A 25,598-nucleotide genomic window follows, 5' to 3' on the forward strand; every position below is an offset into this window, starting at 1 on the left:
ATGTCGCGTCGCGCTTAGACGTTGTATCGCACATCTTTAAAGGGCGATCCGGCTGCAGCGACGATGAACTTCATGGAACCTCCAAAAATAATTCGACCCACAAATCACGCGTGACGCAAAGCAGATGTCAGTTGCCACTTCCCGTTTCGCGCGGGCCGTACACAATGAGCCACGCTTTCGGGTTCCTCGCGGGGTAGAAGGGGGCAAGGAGAGAGAGACACGTGCGAACTCCCTTTCCCTACTTTGGCCGAAGAGGACAGATGTCGGGGCCGTCTTAAAGATTTCGAAGGGGCGACCCTTTTCGGGGACCGGCGAGGCTCTTTGAGACGCAATAAAAGAGACTCAACGGAACGCGTAAGACCATTGTACTATTTAAGCAGATGTTATTCAATGAATGCGCAATGTATAATATGAATCGAGGACAAAAGGCGCGATTTTTCTAGGGTGCCTGAGAATTTTTGCATCTTCACCTCGTACGTTACCGCCACTGATAAAGAGATATCTTATCAAAATCCTTCTCTTTTACGGACATGCGTCCGAAGCTGTTTTCTGTTGGCATCGATAAATACTTTATTTATATTTCTCTCGGCATGGCTAATTAACAAAATATATTTTCGAATCGTAGGCGTGTATCGATTTAATGTAACAAGTTATTGTATTATTTATCGAAGATTTCATTACCGAGGTATACCGTAATTAATAATTTCTACTGTTTTAATCAAGAGTATAAAATATCCAAGAGGGAAAATTGAATTTGTAAAATTATAAATTTAATTTCATAAAGCTTATAAAATATTTTCAGATTTTTAGTATTCATGTTTTAAATGTGTTTTTAAATGCTAAAAAATTCAAGGAAAATTTGATGAAAAACAATTTTTCTGGTTTCAATTTCCACAGAAATATTTTAATTTAATAATTTTTATTATTATTGCTTCCTCAGAGAGGAAGCTTTGTTTTTGAAACTTGTGTTCAGAAATATTTTTCAAATTCAAGGAAAAAGAATTATTTTTATTTCTCTTCGACATAAATCAGATTATATTAAACGACAATGAATAATCTGCAATAAATATTATCATAAAACAGCACTTTTTTTTATTTTGATAGATAAATCTTTCAGATTTGAGTTATCGTTTCATATCGATCAATTTTATTTCATCATATGACCATATATATGTATAAAATCATCATACTGACTATATACATACAATATATAAGTATAAAATACATGGTCATAATATATTAATATAAATATTAAGCGTGCTTTGTCTGCAATAGATCCTTCGCGAATCTGTCGGACGTGCGCGGCGCAATATTCTCATTACTTGAAAATTCAGGGAATCCAATTAAAAGACCGGATGCCCCTTTAACCGCAACGAAACGTGTATTGTCTCGTCCGCACTCGTACTTACGACACACGGAACGTAGCAACGCGTATCTGTGTCTGAAAATGCGCGTGCCTGAAAGTTACCGTTTTGACTCATCATTTTATTTACGTTTTATTGCAATCGCTCGCCATGGCATCGTGTACACAGGTGTTAAACCTTTGGAGAGATTTGTGATAGCACAATATATTAATCCAAAGATAAAAAACAATTGAGAGATATCGCGTTACGCAGATAAAGAAAGATGCGAAGAGAGAGAATTTGTACAACTCATTATCAGTTCTTAAGTGTATTCGAAAAATCTTTTATTTAAACCATTTAAAGACCCCCTTCTTCAACAAGTAATGTTCTAACGCGTGGAAAATGTAGAAACTCAATAAAATGGATGTTAAAATATTAAAGGACTGAAGAGACATCGGACGCATCGATTGGCTCATAAAGAATCACGTGTCGAGCGTCACTCGCCCGAATACGCGATTCCTTTTGTCCCTACGGCCCGACTACAAAGAACATTCATTTTGCATAGCGCGGGACACGACGTCGCGTATCTTTCGAGGAGTTTCCCGTTGGACGAAGCGGAGTAGCGCGCGCGAAGCAACGGCCCAATGCGCTGGTCGCGGCTGCCGCCGCCACCGCCGCCACCGACGCGGCGACGGGGCGGCGGCGAGACGAAGCCAACCTCCGCTCCGTACCCTTGAACCTAACAGACGCTCGCGACGTTGCCGCCTCGTGCAAGTATGCCGCGGCGTGAAGTGAGGCGCGAAGGCGCGGAGGAACACGATGTTCGCCCGGTCGGTCGGTCGGTCGCCGGCTACGTTCGGTTGCGCTCGGCTATGCCCGGTGCGTGCTTTCTTCGCAAGAATTCCGAGTGGCCGTGCCACTCGCTCCCCCCTTCGCCCCCACCCCTCCCCCTCCTCCTCCTCCGCCGTCTCCTCTTTCGTCGTCGTCGTCGGCGGTCGGCTGGCGCAACGCCGAACGAGCTGACGTCACGCGCGTCAGCGTTACGCGTAGCGTTACGTAAAAAACGTGCGGCTGGCTGGCTGGCGAACTCAACTCGGTGAAGCGTGTCGCCGCGTTGCGTTGCGTAGCGTTGCGTAGCGTCGCGGCGACGCGCACGCGTTCGCATGAGCGGCCACGTCGGAGCTCGAAGCCGGGAGCGCGCGCTCCTTCGCCTTCGCCGGCGATTATGTCAGCCTTTTAATAACGGAGAGCGCGCGAGACGCTCGGTATATATTCGCTTGTCGCTCCGACGTTTCTGCTCCAATCTTGAAATTCCGTTCTCGAGATAAAAGAGCCTCTCGCCGTCCCGATATACCCGCATCTCGTAATTCATTCCGCGTAAAAGCATTAAATGTACCGTCAGATCTCCAAGGTTGACTCGCTCCGGCACGTAGATCACGTACGACGTTATCGCGACGATCGGATGGCCGCGATTAGCGGTAAACGCGAGACGCGGATGCGCGCTTCACGCGGCGTTAAGCTCCAATCCTTTCTTTAACCGTCTTTGTTTAGCGTCGCGTTCAGCGCTCCGCGTATACACGCGTATGCGGCCCCGCTTCTTTCGTGCCGTCCGCCTCTCTTAACTGCGCAGCGCGAAAAAAAAATGCCGCGTGCAACGTAAACACGCGACTGAGAATCGGATAGCCATATTTAGAGCGCTAAATGCGCCGTGCGAACGGCCATCTCTACGACGCGGCCGAGGAGGCGCGATATTTTTCCTTTTTCTCGCTCCTTTTTTCTCTCTCTCTCTCTCTCTCTTTTTTTCTTCTTTACGCGATGTTGCGCGCGCGACTCCGTGACGTCAGCCGCCGCGCCGGTCGTTCGGTCGGTTTTGTCGGCGGACGTGGATTCTCTTCGGCGTCGGAGAGAAAGCATAGACAAACATAACCTACATAGAACGGTCCCTCGAGCGCGGCAGGGTCAATGTACGACGGAACCGGAAATTCGTCGTCTGCCACGAGTGTTCCCATTTCTCCCTCTTTTTCCTCTCTCTCTTTTTTTTTTCACTGTTTTTCTTCCGTTTTCGTTCGACCACGTTTAAAACCACGCGGACCAGCGTTATCCGTCTTACGTCCATCAATGTAGATTAACTTTATAATCTCGGTTTAACTTACTTTTGTATCTTTTCCTAATTCTTACAGCTAGAAAATAGGTGAGATAGATTAATTTTAACATTGGTCTAACTTACTTTTGATCTTTTTTCCAGTTTCAAAAATTAGAAAAAGATAAAAAGTAAATTAAACCGGAGATTAAAGTTAATCTGCATTGATGGACATATAGGCTTTATCGGGTCGTAAAACCGGGCTAACAGGACGCGCTCGAACGCGGAGTCGTGTCGAACGACGTTGGATATTGTCGGGTTACATACGGGGGTTTTTGCAATAACGTTCCTCAGGTACAAGAAGAGAAGAGAGAATACTCGTTCCGAGCGATCGGAGCCTACATTTGCGTCCCCCCCGCGAGCAATTAATGTAAAATAATTGCGTCTCGATATCCCTTTTTTTTCTCGCAGACGCGCGGGAAGCGTGACAAAGATACGAGATCGGGAAAATCGAGTCTAGATCCGGCGTGGATGTGAGTTAAGCGTACCGGCGCAAACTGGGGCAAATGACAAACCGGTTCCGAATATAAATAGAGTAACGATCCTTTTGCGAGTCGCTGAAAGAATCCCGCGCGAGCGTCTGAAATCTGCGAAGGCTTCTCCTGAATTCGCGCCAAGGTTGCGACGAGATTTTTTTCGAACGGGACCCGCTCTCCGGCCGCCGCCTGACCCCCCGTTTTCGACGTACTCGCAGGAATTAACGGAGTCAATAAAAATTCTGACGCGCGGCTTCGAGAATCCGAAACGTGTCTCCCAACGTGAGACGTGTTTAGGTTCATTCCTCAGCGCGGCTACGTGAAACGAAAGATTAAACAAGATCGGCGAGCGAGCGACGCGACGTTTCCTTTTCTCGACCTCTCGTCGTCGTCGTCTCTCCGCGACCGCGTGATTTACACGGCTCGCGGCCCGAAACCGCAGAAATCCGAGAAAAAGGAATTGCACAAAGGGGCACCGAGGCATCCTCCGTGCCCGGCGTGCTCCTTTATCCGCCGCGCGCTCGCGTCCGTGTCTCCCGTTCGCACGATCGTGTGCCATTTACGAGGCAAACCGGTTTACGCTTTTTGCGAGCCTCGCGCGCGGCTCCGCGAAGAATGTTGATTTTTGCGATATATACCGCTTGGGAACCTAACCTACATCATTATCCGGATGAGAGCTGACTGCGCTCGAACGCGCCGTGGCGCAAAGTTGCACGAAACTGTCTCCTTAGCGCTGACACGGGCGAACGAGCCTCGGAATATTCGAGGGGAAGGATCGCGCCGCGGAAATCACCCGACGGTCTAATTTTAAACCGCGCCTGCATTGTTGCGTTAACTTTGTCGCCGTCTCGATTTTAAATAGGCGAGCGATGAGCCGATGAATATTCATCGTGCTGCGAATCGATAAAAACAACTATAAAAATATCGCCACTCCGGAACTGTATTTCGTAATAACACTCACGTTAGCCCGTGAAAACGTATGCAAATTGAAAGAAATCGATATATGGGATTCGTCGTTACGAAATTGAAATCGAGTCCTTCTGATATTACGCGGGGATTTAATTTTCAGACGTAAGGTCGGGACCTCAATTTCGGAGGAAATATCCATATCGAATTTAATCTTTTAATTCTTATCCGACCTTCGACTTCGCCGACCCACCTCAATTAAATTAAATAATTTAAAGGATCGGCTCGATACTTTTGCGTTACCGGCGATACTTGTAGCGAATAAGAATGAGGCTTCGAAGCATCGACAAAATTTATCGCGATCATTTAGGCTAATTTAATCGCAAGGAGGTTTGCGTCGGGAGCGATTTTGCATCATTAAACCGGCGGGGTTTCTGAAAAACAATCCAATTTAATTTGAGGACTTGACGAAGGTTAATTCGTCCACGTCTCGTCTGGGAACGATCCCACGAGACGCGGCGCGTCTCGAGCGGTTTTTCGTGAAGGCGCGCGTAAGACGCTCCCGGCCTCCAGCTTTTTTAACAGTGGCGTCACGAATGAGAGATGATAATGGGACGCACAGTGCTGTAGGTTAGTGAGAACAATAGCCAGTGCTTAATGAGCCGGGACGCATGCGGCTCGCGTGCTCGTGGTAGTAAAAATATATTTTCGGCGCCGCGTTTCCGTGCCTCGAATGACGAGCGCGGGAATCGCCGAATTCGTCCTCGACCATGGAGGCAAACTCGCTTCTCTCCGCCGCGCTCCTCCGCGGAATTTCAATTCTGTCGCGCGTCCCGATTCGCGTCGTTTCTCGCACGTGTCGCGTTGACAGCGATCCTCGTTGTCCGCCGATTTCGCGAACGTCAGTAATCGCCGACACCTCGTTCCTCTTCGCAATCGCGTTACGAATGATAATCTACATTGCAGCGATGCATCGAGGATCTGAAACGAATTATTTTATTCAGTTAGTGATTTTCACGTTCTACGAACATGACGAAATGTTGATACCTTGCCTCAATTGTCACGGAGATTATACGTGCGTGTATTTCGCGATTGCGGAAAAGATTTCGCTCGCGCGAGAAACGTCGGGAGATCGGTGAACGATGATCGGCTTCCAGCAAACGGTACGCGGTGTGCATCCTACCGCAGCGGGGCCATTATCGGCGGCGAGTGGCGAGTCACGAACGGGTCTCGGGTGCGCGCCGATCGGGAACCGGTTGGACGAAACTTTCGAAAATTCCAGAATGACGTAGTCCTGCTCTCGGCGGGTGTGCGAGCACAGCGGGCGAAGACGCACGGCCGTGCTTCTCTCATTCTTTATTTACAGTTACTTACGTAACGAGACGCGCGAGGCCCCTCTATCTCTCTCCTTTTCTCTCTCTCTCTCTCTCTCTTTCTTTTTCTTTCTGTCTCTCGATCCGTTCGAGGTCGATTCGGCTCGATCGTCGGATTCGTGCATATGGAAAACGTGCATGTATGAAAATAGTCGCGAAAACGAAGCGCGTTGCATGCGTCGCACGTGCACCGCAAGCGGAAACGTTGCTCACTTACCTCGTTTCTTGAGCCGTTGCTCTACCTAGGACACTGACAAGAAATCACTGGCGGGTAACAACGCGCCGGTGAACCGCACCGGGCAAAGACCGGGGCTTATTATAAGTCACGACGAGAAAATAACTCGCGCCGTGATAACTCTCTCGCGCTCTACGAGCGAGCGGACACAATCCGCTCCGACAGTCGGCGGAAAAAGTCGTTTGCGCAACTATATCGCTAGAGAAATAAATACAGGATGAAACGGTCGATTGAATTACGCGTCGACGATGCCGGCAGACGGCTATCAAACGCGGATATTTGCTGGCATAAAACGCTATCGTTTCTAAAAAAAAATTTTTTATTACTCAACCGACAGCAAATTCTGCGACTGCGATCGTCATCTCCTGTTTCTCGTGATATATTACAAAGTATAATCGCTTGAATCCTTCATAAACACATGTGATCGTTTATCTCGACACATAATCCAGGATAATAATTCATTTCCGCGAAACACGCGTGTGTCTTCACGTAAGCGTATGCAAAATTTTAATAAATATAAAGATCGCATTCCCGATAAGAAAGTTAAATGTACTCACGTGCGCCGCGTTAAAGGATCAATGGCGATGGAACTCGGTAATTCATGGAGAACACCTGGATCTGGGAGATCTTTCACGACTGCTTGATCACAGCTCTCTGAAAATTATAAGAATTTATTATTAAAACGTGACTTTCTTTAAAATCGTAGAATAAATTTTGAATAATCCTTAATGAGAGAACTCTTGATAATAATTTTTTATCAATTCATACTTTTATTTAAACCTGCTAATCGTTATATTGTCGTTGCGCAGCTTTTTTACCATATATAATATCTGCGCAACGCAAATATATTATAACGATAACGAGACTGTCGTTAAGAGCTGCAGAATAGATCCACTGTTACGTTTTACAATTTTACATTCACTCTAGAAACAAGTGATGAAAATTTTTATTAATTTAAAAATACTATATATATTATAACAGTTATTTGTTTTAACACGTTGTTACACGTATAGCATTATTAAATTTCATTTTTTTTTACCTTGAACGAAACTCTTCTCCGTCTCGTCTTCGGTAAGGTGAGAATCGCGCTCAAGTCCGTCCGTTAGCTGCCCGAATACTCTCCAGTCATGTATTTCCTTCCGTAAAATGTAAATCGGATCATTGTTGCCCGCGCTGGCGACGCTGGCCTCGTCGAACAAGCGAACCTTGTGTCCCACGTCGTCGCGCACCATTTTATCTTCCCTCCGCGAAAGAAGCCGCCGTTCGCGGAGACTTCGCGACTTCGTCGCGCAACTTTTTACGGCGTCCCCGTCCTTCGAAGACCGCGTCTTTTGCGGCGACGTTCCCGCGGACACGGGCTTTTTTCTGTCGAGCATGGACTTGGCGCGTCGCTCGGAAGAAACGTTTCTCGAGGACGCGTCGACGGCAGCGATTCTTCCACGATCGCGATATTTAGCTCCCTGAGAAATTACAATGACGAAATGTAAAAATAGCAATAAATCGATGTACAATTGCATTGGAATGATAACAAACGATTAAAATAATTAATACCGTGAAAAATCATTTAATTATATTTTATTTAAAAATATTATTATCAGACTAAGATCTAGTCCAGATTGGAAATGGTAATTTCTCTAATTGATTATATATTACATCGTGTTCTGTTTTATTTTATTTATTGAGTAAATTTCGGGACAAAACTTTAAATGTAGAATATTAAGGGACGAAAAAGAGGACTTGCAAAGATCATTCTCCGACGATGAAATACTGTTGTACCTGCCGCCATGATGTCAAAATCAAATATAGTAACAAAAAATATCTCCTTACATATTTCACGCAGTGCGAGAATTATCTGAGTTTTGATGTAAATGGAAAGCACCTATTATATTACGTTACACCTTCATTTCTCCGTATGTTGCAACATTTGCTGTGGTAGATATGCCTCTTTAACGAGAAGCATATCTAAAATAGAAATTAAGTTCAAATCGGCGTGAATCGCCATAACTTACAATCATGGCAGCGACGCAGTCAGCAACGGGGGACGTGTAAGAACGTGTTAGCAACGGGGGTTATAAATCTACGTGGCGGCATCGCGCCGCGAATTAGCGCGCTAAACAATCGCGCGATACATCATCCCCCCGCTCGCCCCGACATTCGGAAAAAGACGAAAAGCTCTAGTTTTATAATTATCGCGTGGGATTCCGAGAAAACCGCGCGACGGGCGGACCGACGACGGTGACGGCTTAACGTGAGCGCGTCTGTCTGAAGTTTGTCGCAGGCGCGCGCGACTTGGAACGCACGTACATACAGCGCGTTTCAGGTTCGTCGAGCTCGCGGGAAACCCTCGACGCCCTCGGCCGTCAGCTGTCCCGGCCGTCCCGGGCTCGCGCTACCGTAACGGAGACGAGACGTTACGGAGATGGTCGTGCGGAACGGACGAACTACGGGAACTCAGCTGAACTTGAACTCGGCGGAACCCCGCTCCCCGACTCGATTTTCCACCGTGAACCTCGGATTCGAAATAAAGATTAAAGATCGTCGAGAAGGATCGAGCCGATGGCGTAAAATCCGCCTCTCGATCCACCTTATGTCTTTGCAATTCGTGTCGAAATTCAGCAAAGTGTTCTACTCGTCACCCTTCCATGTTCATAATATATACATATCTGCTTATATATATAAGTTATAGAATTATTAATTTATGTAATCTATAATTTATAATAGACCTATTTATAGTATCTATATAATCGACGCTACGTTTGCCGTGTAATACGAAAAACGCACGAGTCCGAATCGAATGTGAAATACGCGAGCGTAAGAAAATAAATAAAAACGCAACGTATTCGCTTGCATTCTTCGATCGACTTGCGGATCGTTCAAGGCGGGCTCTAAAGAAAGAAAGGGGGAAACAGATAATCGACTACCTTGGAAAATGATCTCCGTCGAGAAAACAGCATTTCTTTCTTTAATACAAGCAAAGCTGCTTCCCTCGTAATGATATGCGGCGCAACAATGACGCGTCGTCTTGTCGTCCCGAAAACAATATGGCGCGTACGATAGGCGAGCATCGACGCGGGCACTTTTCGCGCCTCGATCCGGCGTCGATACGGCGCGGCGCGGCGGCGCATCTGCCGTTCGTTCCCTGCCGCGCGGGGACGTTTATCGATTTCTTGAAGAAACGGCGATCGGACGATCGCTTAATCCGCCCGGCCGGCCGGCCCGGCCGTTTGACTTTCACCGCGCGTTCGGTTTCCGCCCAAAAATTTCTCTCCGCGGACTCACCTTTTAAATGCAGCTGCGGCTCGGCAAGCAGCTGGGTCCGAAACAGTCCGAAACTCGCGCGCGACCGAGCTTCCCGTTTCCCGTAGTACCCGTATATCGTTTTCGCGTATTTCTCTCTCTCTCGCTCTCTCTCTCTCTCTCTCTCGCTCTCGTTCTTTCGAATGACAGATCCAATCGATAAGACGCTCAAAGGTGATAGAACAGCGTTTCCGGTACCTGCGTTAAAAAATCCCGAATTCGAGAGCGATATATATGTACGAATATCGTCGAGGGAATCGCACTAATTTAGCGAACGATCGTTCCGACGAGTGACGACGGTTTAAAATTTCATTCAAACGATGCGTTGCCAACCGCAAGAATTGAAACCATCTTTGAGTGAAAAACAGTTTAAGAACGCCGATAGAAAAGCCAATGAATGCATAAGAAAAACCAAGACCGAAGTTGTTTTTATTTTGCCTAATAAAATGCAATAAAGATGTATGAAAATGAAGATAAAAAGCGGCTTAGGTGACAGTAGAGAGTATATGGAAATAAATAAAGTTATTTTCAAATTTATTTTCGTTTTTGTTATATTTCGGCGTTCCTAAAACACCTTACTCGTAACTGTATACATATGTCGTACGCACGTGCTTGTTTCTAACCTCAAAATCGCCCGTCAGAGTCCGATGCGATATTTACAGGAATAAGCGAACGTAGTAGAAGCTTCGCGCAAATATTGAGCTCTGACAATGGCGATGCAAGTTCCGACTGACGTGGATGCCGATCAAATTAAATCTGTATGTATTTCCCGCACTTGAACAATATTTTTGCTACGCCGTAAAGCGGTAACGCGAATGTTGCGCGAGCTATTTTTATGGGAACGTGCTACGCACGTACGATATAACTTGAACACTATTTGCCTTACAGTTTCGAGACTTCTTAACCTCGTACAATAAACTCTCCGAAATTTGCTTCGTCGACTGCATCACCGACTTCACGACGCGAGAGGTTAGAGCCAAGGAGGAGAAATGCGCCCTTAACTGCATGGAAAAGTACCTGAAAATGAATCAGAGAGTGTCTCAACGTTTCCAGGAGTTTCAAATAACTGCCAATGAAAATGTTTTGGCAGCTAAAAGGCAAGGCCAGGCAAATTAGGTTCGTCAGTAAAACTGTGTAGATAAACTGTTCTTATCATGAGCCTCTATTCGAATCTTCGTGTCATAAGATTGCAATAAACATTTCTTGAATACCTCTCTACATGACAGTCTATTCATTCAGTGTCTAATGGATATATTTGTTCAAGATTTAGAAACGTTTTATTTTGAAATTAAAAAGCATTGATTGTACAATAAATTATGTACTGTAATATAAAATGTTAAACATGTAAATTACGGAAGCGACGGAGTTAATGTATATGTTATATGAGTAAATAATGACTTGTTCTATCTTTTTAATATGAACATGAAAGTTAATTTGACTCTGAATCACATTAGCCTTAGATCCTTAATACTAACATTATAATTTATTCCATTTTTATAACGTCTGCATATAAATATTAAATTTTTACATCAATTTGTAATATGAATAACTATACATTTATTTGTCAATTAAAAGCTACAGTAAAATACTTATTTATACAGTTTAGAATATCTTTGTATGATCATTATGAATATTAACATTTCTAATAGCATAATTTTTACAAAAAACTTGCGTATACATGAACATACATACACGTATATACAGATTAATCAGAAAAACAATAAATACATATATACTTATTATATTGTATATATTTAACTAGATTTGGAATGTCCAAAATCAGGAAACTTTGGTTTTCCTTGTACTTCTATGTCCATGCTTTCGCTCTCCCATTCGAACGAAGAAAATGTTTGTACGTTTGCTTGTATGGAGCTCAGATTACTTTGCGCTTGGTTTATGATTTGCGGGCTGAAGCTCGTGCTGGAAATCTGAGGCTCCTCGGTTTGCATCGTCGAATCTGAGTTGGGTGAATTCGGAGGTGTTTTACGCAGTCTCTTGTAGTCTGAGAATCTGTTCAACGATACCTGGTCTACGCATACAGCTTGAGTGGTATGCCGGGTTTTGTACAATATCGGACAGCCTTGATCGCCCTTCATGCTTAAACTGTACAAATTGGCGAGTCGACGCAGCTTCTCTCGCTCGGGTTGTCGCATAGGATGGAGCTTTAGCTCGCTCTGAGTTGGATCTTGCAGGAATCGCGAGACCTTCTCGTTGGCCGACGTTATGATGGAGTAACCGGGCTTGTTGTCGACGTGGCGCCGCCCGGCACGGATCTCTCTACCGCTCAAGCCCTCGCGAATGCGTTGTATCCTTTGTTTGTAGTTTTTCTTGGCCTCCGCAACCAAGTGTTCGCCGTGTAATATCATTTGGAAGGTCGAATCCGACGTGGCTTTGTCGTCGCTGGTACTCTCTCCGTCGTCCCGCCAACTCGACTCTCCGATCCAATCCGACTGTTCGTCGTCTCCTGCAAGAATTAAAATTTGTAATATGTTACGTGATACCTTGTATATTCGGTACTGCCTTTGAATCCTCCAGACATACCTTCTCTATCCTCATCATTTGTAATAAGACCTGCCTCTGAATCGCTGGACGAAATGCTGGAACTAGATATACGAGAACAATCTACGGTATCCTCGCCTTGCATCTTATCCCGATTTTTCGGTTTTGCATTTTTGGTTGGTTTAGACACTCTCATCTCGCAATCTATCGAACGTTCTCTACACGATCTCTTACGTTTTCCACACCTGTAACGCAAAAATTACGCCATTATACACTCATTGTTTCTTATATAGAAGAAATAAATAATTAAATTCTATTTCCTTACCATATAGCGCCGTATCTATTTTTACAATCGCGAAAGATGCGTTTCTTTCCGCCGAACGTTGAAGTCGACATAATTGCCACTGCTTGAGAAGTGGACGCATTAGAGTCGGAATCGATCGCCATTCTTTTGAACTTCCTCTTGCGTCTGGTGTTCGCTCTTGGCACAAAATTTTCATTTACCGAATCGCTCTCGATGTTACTGACGTTATTTAAGTTTGGAAAATGTGCGAAACGTTTAGTCTGATTAGTATCGTCGCTGTCGGACTGATACTTCGAAACGTTGGCAGTTTTCGGAATGCGAATTTCGCAAATGGAAGATGAGCTGTCGTCCGAATGTTTGTTCATAGTTAGAGCCGCTGCAAAGACATACATTAATTATTTAACATACTCGGATAACGGCATCGCACTTTAATTCTCGAACAGGGGATCGTTACTTTAATTCTCCAAGATTACATGCAATTAATATTTGTCTTCTGTCATGTCGTAGCAATTGGTTTCTACAAAGATAATCTTGACTGGGTGCTTCGGAGATGTAAACTGTAATTAACCATTGCAATTTATAGGTGGCAATTAGCATGCTTAAGATATCCTCTGTCTACTTCTACTTTAATCCGACGTTTCATTTGAACAGATTTCTGACGTCGCATCGAATTGTTCTCCCTTACACTTACGAATATTCCCCGTGGAGCGGGCTCTCCTCCTGATGCCCCATCTGCGCCTGAGATTCGCACTATTGCTGCTCTCTTCCAGTGCCAAAGTCAAATCGTGCACAAGAGCCTCCATTTTTACTCTTAAATCCGCCGGTACAGCTTTCAGAACACGCTCCATTTGAAGGATGCGTTTTTTGCTGCAAAACGATCAGGCGAACTTTACTCGGCCGATCCCATCAATTGATAATCGCGCGTAATTAACACGAGTATCGAAGATACGAGTAGGTACGGTGTGTGTTACGAATTTACATGGCGACTGTGGTTCGCTCTACCATACTCGCGATATCGTCGCTCTCAACGAGCGACATTTAACAACGAAATTGTCAAAATTACAGCTCTACGATCCACGTTTAACGCTCAAACGCGCGACACCCGTACATCTCTCAATTACGGCGATTAATTCGCGAGGTCGAGTCCGCGGCTCCGTACGCGGAAAATACGCGGGGTATTGCATATTCACATCTGATCGGGGTTATCGTTCCTACGGCGCGGATCCGTGCCGGACGAGCGACGCGATTAATTCGCGATCCATTCTTCGGGATAGGAAGGACGGGCCGGATCTCGTTGGCGTCTCTCGTGCGGGCAACGGGAACGCGCGGACGATGCGGCGCCGAAAAGTGGCCTCTCCATCGGGGATATACGTATATCCGCGATACGTCAATCGCCGAGGAGGGGGTCAAAACAAATCGCGATTGCGTCGGGGGCGTCGGGCGTCGGGGCCTTTTAACTCTCCCGTCCCGTCGCCGTCGCGTCGTCGGCCGTCGGCCGTGTGTGATGACAATATACGTAACATCCTGCTACGCTCTCTCTCACCTCTTACAAGTAATGTCCATGAGTCTCTCGCCTCAAAACTGTCTCATTGTCAAACGCGGTCCGCCCTGTCGACCGACAATGAAATGTTAAAGGGAGAGGATGTCGCGGGTGATCAATTATACGAGGGCTGTCGGGTCGCCGAACTATTTTCCACTGTAACGTATTGTGTATGCCCGCACGTCGCAGAAAGGTAAACGAACGGTATACACACACGCTCGTTCGGGATCGTGCGTGCGATTGTGCGACGCGTCGGTCGCTTCATGAGAACTCGACCTCGATCGGAGCGAACTATTGAAACTATCCGTCGTGCCAGAAAATTCTAAAATATAGAATAACTAGAAGAGTATACCGTGAGAAAGGTTTGAATTTAAAAACAATAATGCTGAAACAAACAAAGGCAAAGAGCAAAAGTGACGAGAGTCCTCGATGACTTATAGATTCGCTTGGACTAAATTCGGATTAATTTAATCGGCAATTAATTTGCCAGGTAACATCCCTGTAGTTTGTTAACATGGATAGAACTATCAATTTTTTAATCGTTTAATATATTTGAGGGAAAAAGAGACTAGATCAGATTAGATTAGGGCAGATGACAGAAGAGAGAAAGAGTCGACCTCGATCAAACTATCCGTCGTGATAGAAATTTTGAAACATAGAATAAGTAGAAGAGTACCGTGAGAAAAGTTGAATTTAAAAACAATGCTGAGACAAAGAGAGGCAAAGAGCAAAATGGCAAGAGAGAGGAAGAACGAGAGTCTTCGATGTGTCTAGATTTATTTTAATCAATTTAATTCGGATTAATGCGGCAATTAATGCCAAGTAATATTTGTATAATAGTTTATTTTAACATGGATAGAATTATCAATTTTTTGTTGTTTAATACATTTGAAAGAAAGAGAGATTAGATCAGGGACGACGAATTGTATAAGCTAGAAATTCCTTAGAACTAGAAAAAGAATAAAAGTAAGTTGAACCAAGATTAAAGGTAATTTAAGCTATACATTGGTAGAAATGGATAATGATAATTAACCTTGCGAGATGAATTAATGCGGATTAATTTTAATTTCGGTTTAACTTATTTTTTTATCTTTTTCCAATTCTCAAAACTAGAAAATAGATTAAAGTTAAACTGCATTGGTACAAATGGACATTAATCGCCGATTAAGTTAATCGGAGTTTGTGGTCTCTCCACTTTTTCGCAGCATCTATATTTTGCAAAAATTGTAAAAAAAAAATGTTACAATTTTCTGTTCGCGACAATGTATAGTTTTTTATATTCTATTTGATTTATATAAGCGCACACAAATGTTCAAAAGTGTTCAAATATTAATTTTTCTAGAAAATGTCAGTCGAGAACAAATTGCATGGACGATTAGATGCGTTCCAAAAGTCATGGAAAAAAAGAGTCGCGAAATGAGCGCGCATGCGCGAGCGGCGTAAAATCCGGCGGTTAGAACGCGGCATGAGCCATCGCTGGCACGGCCATCAACGGCCATTTCCGGTACTCTGTCGCGCAGGACAGACGCTCCGCGAGTGTTTCCGATTCCGAGGCTCGGCACCGATCTTTCGCACGGAATCCTCGTGTCAGCCGCGAGCGTAGTGGCGACGGCCCCGGCGGTTTTCGTCGCGCGAGCAGCGCGAACGGACCAGGCGACACGGCGTGATGCGCGTTCGCTCACGGACGTGCCCGACGTAGCGCCGTTGTGTAAATTACTGTAAATAGCGCGTAGTGGTCGTCTGCGCACGCCCGGTGCGCATCCGCGGCCAGATGAGCGCGCGATCGCGTCGCGGCGGGTAGACGCGAGGGCTGCGGGCTGCGAGGGGGAAACTGTGAACTGCGGTAGGCACGCGGGAGAGAAAGAGAGAGGGGCGGAGGGGTACGAGAACGCGAGAGGAGAGCGAGACGGCAGACGGGCCGAATAGCTGTGCTCGCGATAATCGCCTATCTATTTGACGGTAATCACCGAGTGGAGGGTACGAAGCGATAACGTTACTTTCTGCCTGGCGTCGATCGGCACAGACGGCAGCGTTGCTCGGAGGTCGCGCGATTCCGTGATGGACGGCGCGAACGTGAATGGCGGGAACGCCGCGGTACCGCGCGAGGATTCTAACCTCGAAAGTGGCAGCGGCGGTGGCGGCGGCGGCGGCGGCAGTGCTAGTGGTGATACGGGTACGTCGATCGTGTCGGTGGTGGAGACGCAGAACTCGAGCGACAAGGCGCAAGTGATGGCGGGTGGTAACGCGGACGCGCAGGAGGTTAACGGCGAGCTGAGAGGCACGCCGAGGAAGCACGGCACGTCGCTTCCCCGCAGGAGGCTGAGAAAGTTCAAGGCCAACTCTACGGGCACGATGGAGATCGACACGGCGGAGGCGCCCGGGACGAGGGGACGCAAGCGCAAGCTCTCGGAATACGAAGACGGCAGCTCTGAGGGCTCCGAGGAGTTCAACGGCTTTGACGCCCAAGGACTCGAACTTCAACCGGGCAGTCACGTTCTAAACAAACTCATTGGTAGGTCGTGGCACTCTTTATTGTCAACAGCAAGACTGATTACATATCCTAAAAGTATTTTGATTTCTTATGTATTTTTCTTGAAACTGTTGAATAAGTTAAGAGAAACAGATTAGGAGATTGGGATTCTCGGTGAATAATTTGTCTAAGAATTTCTTTGTTTGGTATTTTGGTATTTTAAGGAAGATATGATTGAATAATAATTGAGATGTAATATAAGGTATTGCTACTTTTTTTTAAATAAGATATAGACAGCATTTGTTTTATTCATTGGAGTAGTCTAAAGGTGAGATTTCATGAGCAGTGAAATGCAGCAGCAGCAGCGAGCAGCAGTTTAGTTATTTCGGGCTTCAGTACTGGCAGTGTATACTGTGTATAGGTCAGAACTTCGAGCAGCAAAAATTTGCACCCGGAAGTGAGCCAAACTAGGTTAGTAATTTCTAGAAAATTATTAAACCGCTGCTCGCTGCTGCTGCATTTCACTGCTCATGAAAACCTACCTTTACTGTGATAATTATATTGTTCAATTTATTAAATAATTAAAATAATTTTAATTTCTATTAGGAGCTTAGATAATTATGAATTTAACGTTCTTTATTACAGCTGAAGCGGAAATAGCAGAAGCACAACTTACAAAACGTATAAAATATTCAACGAGGGCTTACGATACTCGAGAAAAGATAGATGACAATCAAGACTTTGATGAGATGAGAACGTACGTTTACGAAACGGATAGTTTTGAACATTTGGATATGACAAAGATTAAAAAAGAAAAGGAGTCCGATAAGTCGGAAGCAGATTCTATTGATGTACCAAATAGCATAGATTCCGAAGTTGAACCAAACAAAATTGATATAACTTCCAATAGATCGGCAAATTCGTCATCGGCGGCAAGTAGTCCCTCTGCAACGTCGCAAAGATCAAAGAGTAGCCTCGTTTCTGGTGGTGCCAGTCCAGGGGGGAAGCAGAAAGCTCCTGTTGATATGTCAAATCCTTTATACAAAGAGCCATTTAAATATGGATGGAAACGAGAATTAGTGTTTAGGGCTAGTCATGACTCTTCCTTCAAAAAAATGGCTGATATATATTACTACACACCAAAGGGGAAAAAGGTCAGGAGTTTTAGAGAAGTTGCAGAATCTCGTAAGTATGCGGAAAAAAGTAATTAAATCATATAGATATAGATACATATATATATGTATATATATATATGGGTGTGTAAACTTTTTTACAGTTAATTCAGAGCAGTTGTCTATGGAAAATTTCACATTCTTTAAAGAACCTATTGGACTTAATGATCCAGAAAAGGAGGTTATTCGAGATGCTAAAAGATCACGAGTACGTTTTCAGCTTTTATATTTTTAAGATTTACTGTTACAAAACTTTACCATATAAATAATGTATTAATTCTATTGTCTTTCAAGTCTTAAGCTCATAAGTTTTTTTAAAAAATGATGATTGGATATCTGTTGGACATTGCAGGGATCTATGGGTGGATCTGCAAAGAAATATAATAAAAAAGCTGTATCAATAAAAAAGACAGTACAGGAACCTGTAGCAAAGAAATCAGAACCTGCGACGAGAAAATCGTTAAATGAACCTAGCACATCAAGAAAGCAGCCGGTACAAGAACCTCCTACTGCTGCACCTGCACCTCCACCTGCTGAAACTTCAAAATTTGTTCCTGCGCCTGTGTCAGCACCTACAAAGACAGCTAAATCGGCAAAAGCACCTCCAGCATATAAAAGAACAACAACAAAGAAAACTCCTCAAATAAGTATGTTCTTATATTGGAGGATTATGTTTATATGTATTATGTTATCTTTTATTCTCTATTTTATTACACAGCCCCAATAACTTAATACATAATTTGGGGATATATTAGTTTCTGGATTAGATTTTTGTACTGTTTCTCTTTGTCTTACATTTTTAAGTAAATACAATTGTTTAAAAGAATATCTTTCCTGTTATTTTTTATTACAAAATCGTCATTCTCATGAGTATTCTGAAATTTGCATAGCAGAAATGAAATCAACTGAGGAAAGCGAGATGCTTCCACCTCAGCGGAGTACAGCAAATACGAGAAGAAGTCAACAACCAGTTGAGAAGGTTATACCAGTCAAAACCAAAAGATTGTTAACGTGAGTGTATTTATTTAATTTCACTTTCATTATATAGGAGTTCAGTGCATTACATTCGATATTACTGATTTAAGGAAAATAAAATCTGTAAAAGAAGAATAGTAAGGAGAATATTGAAATATCCATGAAATAAAACAAAAATTTTAGACATTTAGCATATTATATAATAGATTCTTTAATTTAAAACAAGAAAGAAAATTTCAATATAATTTACATATAAAAGAAAGAAATAATAAATCTTTTTGAACTAACACATTAAGAAATTAGAAACTTATTATATATAATTATGCATAATGTTTAACACAAAACAATCAATTTTATTAGTATAATTTAATTAAAAACACAATCTTATTATGATTAGCATCTTGTAAATTATGCTATGTTGTTGTGTTTTATTAAGAAGATAAAAATATTTAAAAATTATTATATTTTATAAACTTAGGTAATTTCTTTTTACTATATCAAAATTTTACGTTCTGCCTTGCACGATTATAAAATGTAACAATATCAATTAAATTTTTTTTACATAAAGTGCAAAATTTGTGCATATCCATAGATTTTATTGCATACACAAATATACACAATTTAAAAATTCGTGGATAATTATATGTGACAATTTAAAAACACATGCAATACATAATATGTATGTACAAAAGTTGCTGACTTTGGATGAGAGAGTTTATTGTGTCTATAATTTTCATAACTATTTTTTCCTTTGATCCTATTTCATACATCCTTAATGGGACTCTTGTGTTTTTTTTTCCTGAATTCCTTTCCCCATCAACGCACATCTTACAGGCCCAAAGTTCAAGAACCATGCAGCATAAGATGTTCAACAAGTATGGGATTAATACCAAGTTTACAATGTCGAGTTTGTCTCTGTTTGTATCATCCTGAATGTGTCGACGGTATGGAATCTACAGGCAATGATGAATATGTCTGCAAGGTAGGTTTTACTGTGCGGTACAGTTCAAGAAATTTCAATCATTTTAATCCTTTGACTGCTGTTGGCGTATATAAGGCTTTCTTTTTTTGCGGAGATAATTTTAACAATACACAACCTTAGCAAAATGACTTCGCAAAACCTTGATCTAGAAATTTAACTGACTTTATACAAACATAAAAAACCTAACATAAAAAAACTTAATGCGCAAAAGTACTCTGTACATAATGACTGCTACAACTTGGCCGTACATGAGTATCTTGCTTCCAACTGGTTTGCAGTCAAAAGATTTAATTATATGTCAAGTTTGAATTGTAAGTTTAAAGTGTAAAAATTTATTAGTGAATTAAGAACTAAAAGTAAATTTATCCATTTAGATGTTCATTTTTCACTATTTGTTTCCATGTGTTTGTTTCTATAGAACATTGAAAAGTTTACATAAAAGATATGATTAATTAAAGAATTGTCTTTTAAATATATAAAATGTAAAATATAAAATTGATTACTATACATACATTTGAATAATTTTAATATTAAAATGATTAGAACTTTTATAGTTCTTATATAAGAATAAATCTGTTGTAGAATTGTCAGCCGGATACTAAAGAATCTCACATGCCAAACAATCCGTCTTTAACACCACCTCCATTGATTCCAATTAGTATGTTAGGTGCACAAAATGCGAAATCAAAACATCAAACTAATTCATCACCTCCGAAATTGCAAAGAATTCCAAAGTCCGAGGGTGCGGAAGCGCAAACAAGAAATTCTTCCAAAACTACTAAAATACCATCTTCAGTATCAAATTCGCCTTCAACTGTAGACAAAAAGGAAAGTACTTGGTTTCCTCAGACGGAAAATGAATTTCTACAAAGTCACGATGGTACTATGCCGAAACCAGCTCAAAATATCGCTGTAATGGGTGGCAAAAGATATATTGTAGTACCAAAAAATAACGCAATGGCAGTTCAACCGGCTATAACAGTAAAGCCAGACAAAATTGGCGATAAACCGCCAATGCTTCAAGACAGTCCACTTACCGATATTTCGAATGCTACAGATAATTCTGTGGCAAACTTATGTGCACCTCCATCCTTAAATACTGATTTACCTGAAAAAATAGATGTCACACCGGATAAAGAAATTTTAAAAGATGCGATTTATCAGACGGATTTAGCATCTTCTATTACTACTGAAATGACTGAAACATTTATGTATGATAATAAAGATAAGGATAGTAAAAATACTAAAAAAGATCCTGTTGAAGATAATCCTGTTGAAGATAATCCTGTTGAAAATATATCAGAAAACGAATCTTTTACTGCCAATATAGATAATGTCTCAGAAAGAGAAAAAGCAGATACAAGTTGTAAATCACCTGAAAGTAAATCTGCATGTATACCAGTACATACAGCAAGTATTACAAGTACTCTTGAATCAAGTGTGGAAACTGAAACAATTAAAATAGATCAGCAACAACCGTTACCAAGTAAAGTGGGTACAGTAAAAAAAATCAAAAACAGCAAGTAAGTGTATATATGCTTGAGACACGTAGGCATTCTTGTTTTATTTCTTATTTAGAATTTTTTTAAATAATTTAAGTTACGGCAACTCTCTTTTGAGGTTTTGGCAGTTGCTTTGTCTACATATTGTATTTACAAAGTTTAATAAAAACGATACTCTTTCTGTAATAATCCACGCTTTATCTAATTGTATAGAAAACATTCTTTTATTTATTATATATTGTAAAAGCTTGACTATACATTTTATATTGTAAACATCTTAGGTTGTACATTAGAGTCTTACTTTATACTCTTTATATGACGACACATATGACAAAACATTTTAATACCAACTTTATATTGCATAAAATGTGATATAAAATTGTAAATGCAATATACATATTGATGCTTGTTATATTTGGAAATATAAAAATCCAACATTAAAAATGAATTTGATTTTATCTTATGACCGAAGCACACTGCCTGAGCTTCTTAGAAATGCGGCCAAATTATGACAAATGTGAGAAATAAATAAGAGGTGCACCCGTTGGTTGTCACGGTATTTTATGTAAGTAATTGTAGTATCAAGGTAAATTAATTTTTACAAGCATTAGTTTTACTCGATGTTAAAATGCACATTTATGCATAAAAATCAATGTTTACATTCATGCTGCAATTACAAAGTTACTGATAAGTGCTTCAATGGAAAAAATCTAATTCATTTTTACTTTTTATATTTGCAGATATAAAGACATGTGTGCGAGCTGAAACAAAAACTCTTAGTGCGTTTTCCTATAAATTCTCACAGTCCTTTTCCTCCAATCCTATGTCCTTTTTATTTTTATATTTATTTCTTTGTTTTGAATCTTTATTACTTTCTTGATAGGAACATATAAATTTTCAACCAGAGATTATTTTTATCAGAGGCTTTTTATACCGAAAATCATAGTACGTAACAAATAATTTTTAACTATCGCGTCTTTAAAAGCCTCTTTAAAAAAATAAACTCTTGTCTTTATTTCACAAATTTTAACAGATAATTTGCTTTTTTGACATGCGATACGATAAGCGTTTTCACAGACATTATTGATGTCTTCTTAAAATGCATGGTTTTTTCAATATTTTCAGGAGGAAGCAAAATCAACAGGAATTAGAGCAACAGCAAAATTTCATGAATTCAGTTTGCGCCGGTTATCATGCCCTTCTACGTATTTTCCAATATCTTAAAGTCCAAGAGTTATTGCGAGCCGCGCGAGTTTGTAAAATGTGGCGTGATCTCGCTGCACATCCATCTTTATGGAAGACTGTACGAATGAAGAACAGTCAAGTAACTGACTGGGATGGTCTGGCGGATACGCTGCAGAGACGTGGCACGCAGCATCTGGATCTCAGGAAAATGCTAGTCGCTGGCGAGTCCGACAACATCTGGAGGAAATTCCTGACTGTTATACCACGAGTGACCAGTCTCGTGAAGCTTGAACTGTGCAGATGTCCCGTTATGGTTGTGGAAGAAGTTATTAAAAGTTGTCCGCAGTTGGAGGTATTCAGTGCAATGTCGATCAAGTGCGACTCCCTAACATTAGAGTCGATCGGGAACTTGAGTCGATGTCAAGAACTCAGACTCAAAGCAATAACTGGAATGTCATTACAACAAGACCTTACGCCTTTACAGGATTTGAAGCATCTGACACAATTGGTAAGAATCCATGTCTCTCCAACATTATTTTTATTATATTTGTATTTTATTTAATTATTTAATATTAGAAAATTGCATTATATATTATTTCTTTTTTATATACAGAGTTTAACATCAGTTAAAGAACTTGGAAAGAAAAAAATTGACGTTATACAATCGTTGACAAATTTGGAGACGTTAGAATTGGGCGAATGCTCCGACTTTCCTGACAAGTTTGGAACCACCGTTTTAATCAACTTAAATAAATTGGAACGTCTTAGACTTGAGAAAGGTCAAGGATCTTGTTGTACATTTGATATCCTCGAGGGTGTATCAAAGTTGGAGAACCTGAGTCAGATGGAATTGGTCAATTTTGATGTGAAGAATGGCTTTGACAAATGTCTTGCTAATTGCAAAAACATCAAAAGGTTATTGATCATACCGACTTATATATCGCAATCGGCGACATCCAATAATATGGTGCTCGGAGGTGTCACAGAATTATCAGACAATTTGACGCATTTCATATGGGGCGTTACACTCGAGTTACTCAGGGTTACAGAACTGTTTGTTGATCAGTGCAACCTCATGAGTAAACAAGTTACTGGGGATTCTATACCAGTTTTAAAACCTGTCCCCTGCTTAAGATTAATCGAGGATGTCGAAGTTGAGTGCGAGAACCAAATAGGTACATATCCAACTAGTTTCAATATCAGTCAGCTGATTACCGTTTATTATTTTCACGAATAATTTTTACGATTAAATATATTGTGAAACGTTATTTAATAATTTTACAGGTAACGACAATCAACAGCCTCATCAAACAAGTCCGCAAGTTGACATTTTACCGTTGCCACAATTGCAGAAGCTTCTTTTAACCGCGTTGCCCAAGACACGAGTAAAGATCTTAAAAATTCCTTTCCACGCCACGTGGCGGCAGAGCATTTCCGATACCACTACGCAGTAGAAACGAACGAAATGATACTGGTACGAAGTCGGACGAGGCAAACAAGATTAAACGTTTGCAAGAGTTGGAGATTTTTGTAAATTTGACTCTAGACAGTATCCGTGCTCCTATATCTGCTATTTTTCGGATGGAGAATAATATATTTATGTACTATGAGTTTTATAATCTTCAACGATTAACCCTTGGCAACGTATCGGTACACACTACGGTATATTTAGTATTTTTGTGATAAATACGTGGGACCATGTATCATGCACCATCTTTGCCACAGGCAAAATGATATGATAAGCTGGTACCCTTGTATGGGTTAATTTAATCAAATAAAAAATTCTGACTTTTATATATAAATTATGATATATCACGATTTTACTTTCTCGAAAGTTAAATGTAATGATAAAAATGTTATAGATTCGTAATATTGGAGTTGCTGTGATGTGTACCTGCGTTGAAAGTAATCGAACATGATTAGATACAAATTTGAATATTTTGAATTATTATGGTAAGAGATTAATGTTTATAAAATTATACATATAATTGTAACTCTGTTAATATGAAGAAAAGCAGAAAGAATCATTTTATTCAATGCTCCAACGCTGGAAGCACCGGTCTTCTTTTACGATACCTACAAGATGATATCTAGTAAAATAATTACATTTATAATTTTACTTTACATAAAATCAAGTATCTACTGGAGTAACAGAAAGTATGGTCGCACGATCTATACGGCTCTATCTAGAGATTAGACTGTATAAAATAATGCTATATATATTATAATATGTGACTGTATCTCTATCTTTTAATGAATTTAATGTTTAGGATACGAGTTTTCCGCTGCAAAGAAATTACGACAAAATTTGGGGTAGTGTAGAATGTGTAATATACTTATTTCATTGCACAATACATAATCAAATATAATGTTACAGAAACATTTATTGATATATACTGAGTACAAAATGTGTATAACTAATATAAGTTTTCAATAATGACTTCTATACTCTTAATGAGACGCAACTTATTTCCTTGTTTTGTTGACCCTGGCATTATCTTCTCTAAGAATTAAAATGTATTAGGAGAAGCGGGAGGAAGAGATTTATATTTTATATGACAAGGAAGCAGCGTATTAGAAATACGCAAAATTTACGTTTTAAGTAATATAAATTGGACATATTAAAATTATATTGTAAGCAATACTACCGTAATTTATTTTGCAGATAAACCCTACACGCATATATTCATAATGCGCACATTCATAAACTTTCTCATTTTAGTATTTTTTCTTAGATTCTAAGATAAACCATTTCAATTCTAAAAATAACATTTAAAATAACGTACAAAATATGCATTTTGTTGTATCATATATATATATATATATATATATATATATATTTGTTTATGTCTTGAATATCTTGTAAATTTTTATTTTTTGCTTTGCAGCGCGAAAATTCAGTTATTCGAATATGTTTTATCGTATTATGTGACTTGTTGTATTTACAATTTATCCATGTTAAATGGATTTTATGTTCACAGTTAACAAAAAGATGGTTGTTACATTAATGATTTGTAAACTTTGGATGATTATGAAAATTTAAGAAAAATTTGTTCTTTCTCTTATCAATATATATATTAATATATATGTATGTAACTATATGAATACTATATACCTACATATATATAGTACATTAATATATATACATATGTATATTAATGTATAGAATATACACATTTAAATATATATATATATATAC

At 40.8% G+C, this 25,598-nt stretch overlaps 4 protein-coding genes across 10 annotated transcripts in view; 2 read left to right on the forward strand and 2 right to left on the reverse strand.

Moving 5' to 3' along the window:
- LOC139773557 (uncharacterized) overlaps positions 1-10,032 on the reverse strand; it is a 65,622-nt gene extending 55,590 nt beyond the window's left edge. Inside the window, exons 1-3 of one of the 2 annotated variants that reach the window (XM_071708074.1) lie at positions 9,753-10,032; positions 7,513-7,933; positions 7,031-7,127 (exon numbers count right to left, since the gene is read on the reverse strand). In XM_071708074.1, coding sequence (XP_071564175.1) covers positions 7,031-7,127; positions 7,513-7,849 — 434 coding nt within the window. In that variant the 5' untranslated portion in view covers positions 7,850-7,933; positions 9,753-10,032. Of the gene's footprint in view, positions 1-6,455; positions 6,487-7,030; positions 7,128-7,512; positions 7,934-9,752 lie in introns of those variants that run through there. The other variant, XM_071708075.1, reaches the window with a different exon arrangement.
- Positions 10,033-10,349: 317 nt separating this feature from the next.
- Tim9a (translocase of inner membrane 9) lies at positions 10,350-10,988 on the forward strand. Its single transcript, XM_071708090.1, has 2 exons — positions 10,350-10,528; positions 10,659-10,988. Exons 1-2 carry the CDS (start codon positions 10,481-10,483, stop codon positions 10,884-10,886), a joined length of 276 nt encoding a protein of 91 aa, XP_071564191.1. The 5' UTR covers positions 10,350-10,480; the 3' UTR covers positions 10,887-10,988.
- Positions 10,989-11,303: 315 nt separating this feature from the next.
- On the reverse strand, positions 11,304-15,629 carry LOC139773560 (G patch domain-containing protein 2-like). 4 transcript variants are annotated; one of them, XM_071708082.1, is made up of 6 exons: positions 15,147-15,629; positions 14,117-14,435; positions 13,259-13,440; positions 12,595-12,949; positions 12,312-12,514; positions 11,304-12,234 (listed from the first exon to the last, which is right to left on the reverse strand). In XM_071708082.1, exons 2-6 carry the CDS (start codon positions 14,134-14,136, stop codon positions 11,525-11,527), a joined length of 1,470 nt encoding a protein of 489 aa, XP_071564183.1. In that variant the 5' UTR covers positions 14,137-14,435; positions 15,147-15,629; the 3' UTR covers positions 11,304-11,524. The 4 variants fall into 4 exon arrangements, with proteins under 4 accessions (XP_071564183.1, XP_071564184.1, XP_071564181.1 ...); XM_071708083.1 differs by having other exon boundaries at positions 13,265-13,440; positions 14,117-15,629; XM_071708080.1 differs by having other exon boundaries at positions 14,117-15,629.
- Positions 15,613-25,041, forward strand: LOC139773558 (uncharacterized). Of its 3 annotated transcripts, XM_071708078.1 has the most exons (11): positions 15,613-16,625; positions 17,229-17,340; positions 17,494-17,768; positions 17,860-17,963; positions 18,108-18,402; positions 18,646-18,766; positions 19,565-19,712; positions 20,295-21,235; positions 22,340-22,907; positions 23,013-23,574; positions 23,684-25,041. In XM_071708078.1, the coding sequence occupies exons 1-11, from the start codon at positions 16,172-16,174 to the stop codon at positions 23,851-23,853; spliced, it is 3,750 nt and encodes a 1,249-aa protein (XP_071564179.1). In that variant the 5' UTR covers positions 15,613-16,171; the 3' UTR covers positions 23,854-25,041. The 3 variants fall into 3 exon arrangements, with proteins under 3 accessions (XP_071564179.1, XP_071564177.1, XP_071564178.1); XM_071708076.1 differs by having other exon boundaries at positions 17,229-17,768; XM_071708077.1 differs by having other exon boundaries at positions 17,229-17,768; positions 18,649-18,766.
- Positions 25,042-25,598: the final 557 nt, after the last annotated feature.

This window comes from Temnothorax nylanderi, unplaced genomic scaffold, assembly GCF_030848795.1.
Source record: "Temnothorax nylanderi isolate EJ_2023f unplaced genomic scaffold, tnyl_v1.0 TNYL_tig0064_pilon, whole genome shotgun sequence".
Lineage (NCBI taxonomy): Eukaryota > Metazoa > Arthropoda > Insecta > Hymenoptera > Formicidae > Temnothorax > Temnothorax nylanderi.

Bases quoted from the DNA above. Each gene is read 5' to 3' on its own strand.
- LOC139773560 (XM_071708082.1), bottom strand. From the start codon at position 14,136: ATGGACATTACTTGTAAGAG. The intron at 13,441-14,116 runs GTGAGAGAGAGC...ATCGTTTTGCAG, and splicing joins ATGGACATTACTTGTAAGAG to CAAAAAACGCATCCTTCAAA. The intron at 12,515-12,594 runs GTAAGGAAATAG...TTTGCGTTACAG, and splicing joins AATAGATACGGCGCTATATG to GTGTGGAAAACGTAAGAGAT.
- LOC139773558 (XM_071708076.1), top strand. From the start codon at position 16,172: ATGGACGGCGCGAACGTGAATGGCGGGAACGCCGCGGTACCGCGCGAG. The intron at 17,964-18,107 runs GTACGTTTTCAG...TGGACATTGCAG, and splicing joins GAGATGCTAAAAGATCACGA to GGATCTATGGGTGGATCTGC. The intron at 21,236-22,339 runs GTAAGTGTATAT...CAATATTTTCAG, and splicing joins AAAAAAATCAAAAACAGCAA to GAGGAAGCAAAATCAACAGG.
- Tim9a (XM_071708090.1), top strand. From the start codon at position 10,481: ATGGCGATGCAAGTTCCGACTGACGTGGATGCCGATCAAATTAAATCT. The intron at 10,529-10,658 runs GTATGTATTTCC...TTTGCCTTACAG, and splicing joins ATGCCGATCAAATTAAATCT to TTTCGAGACTTCTTAACCTC.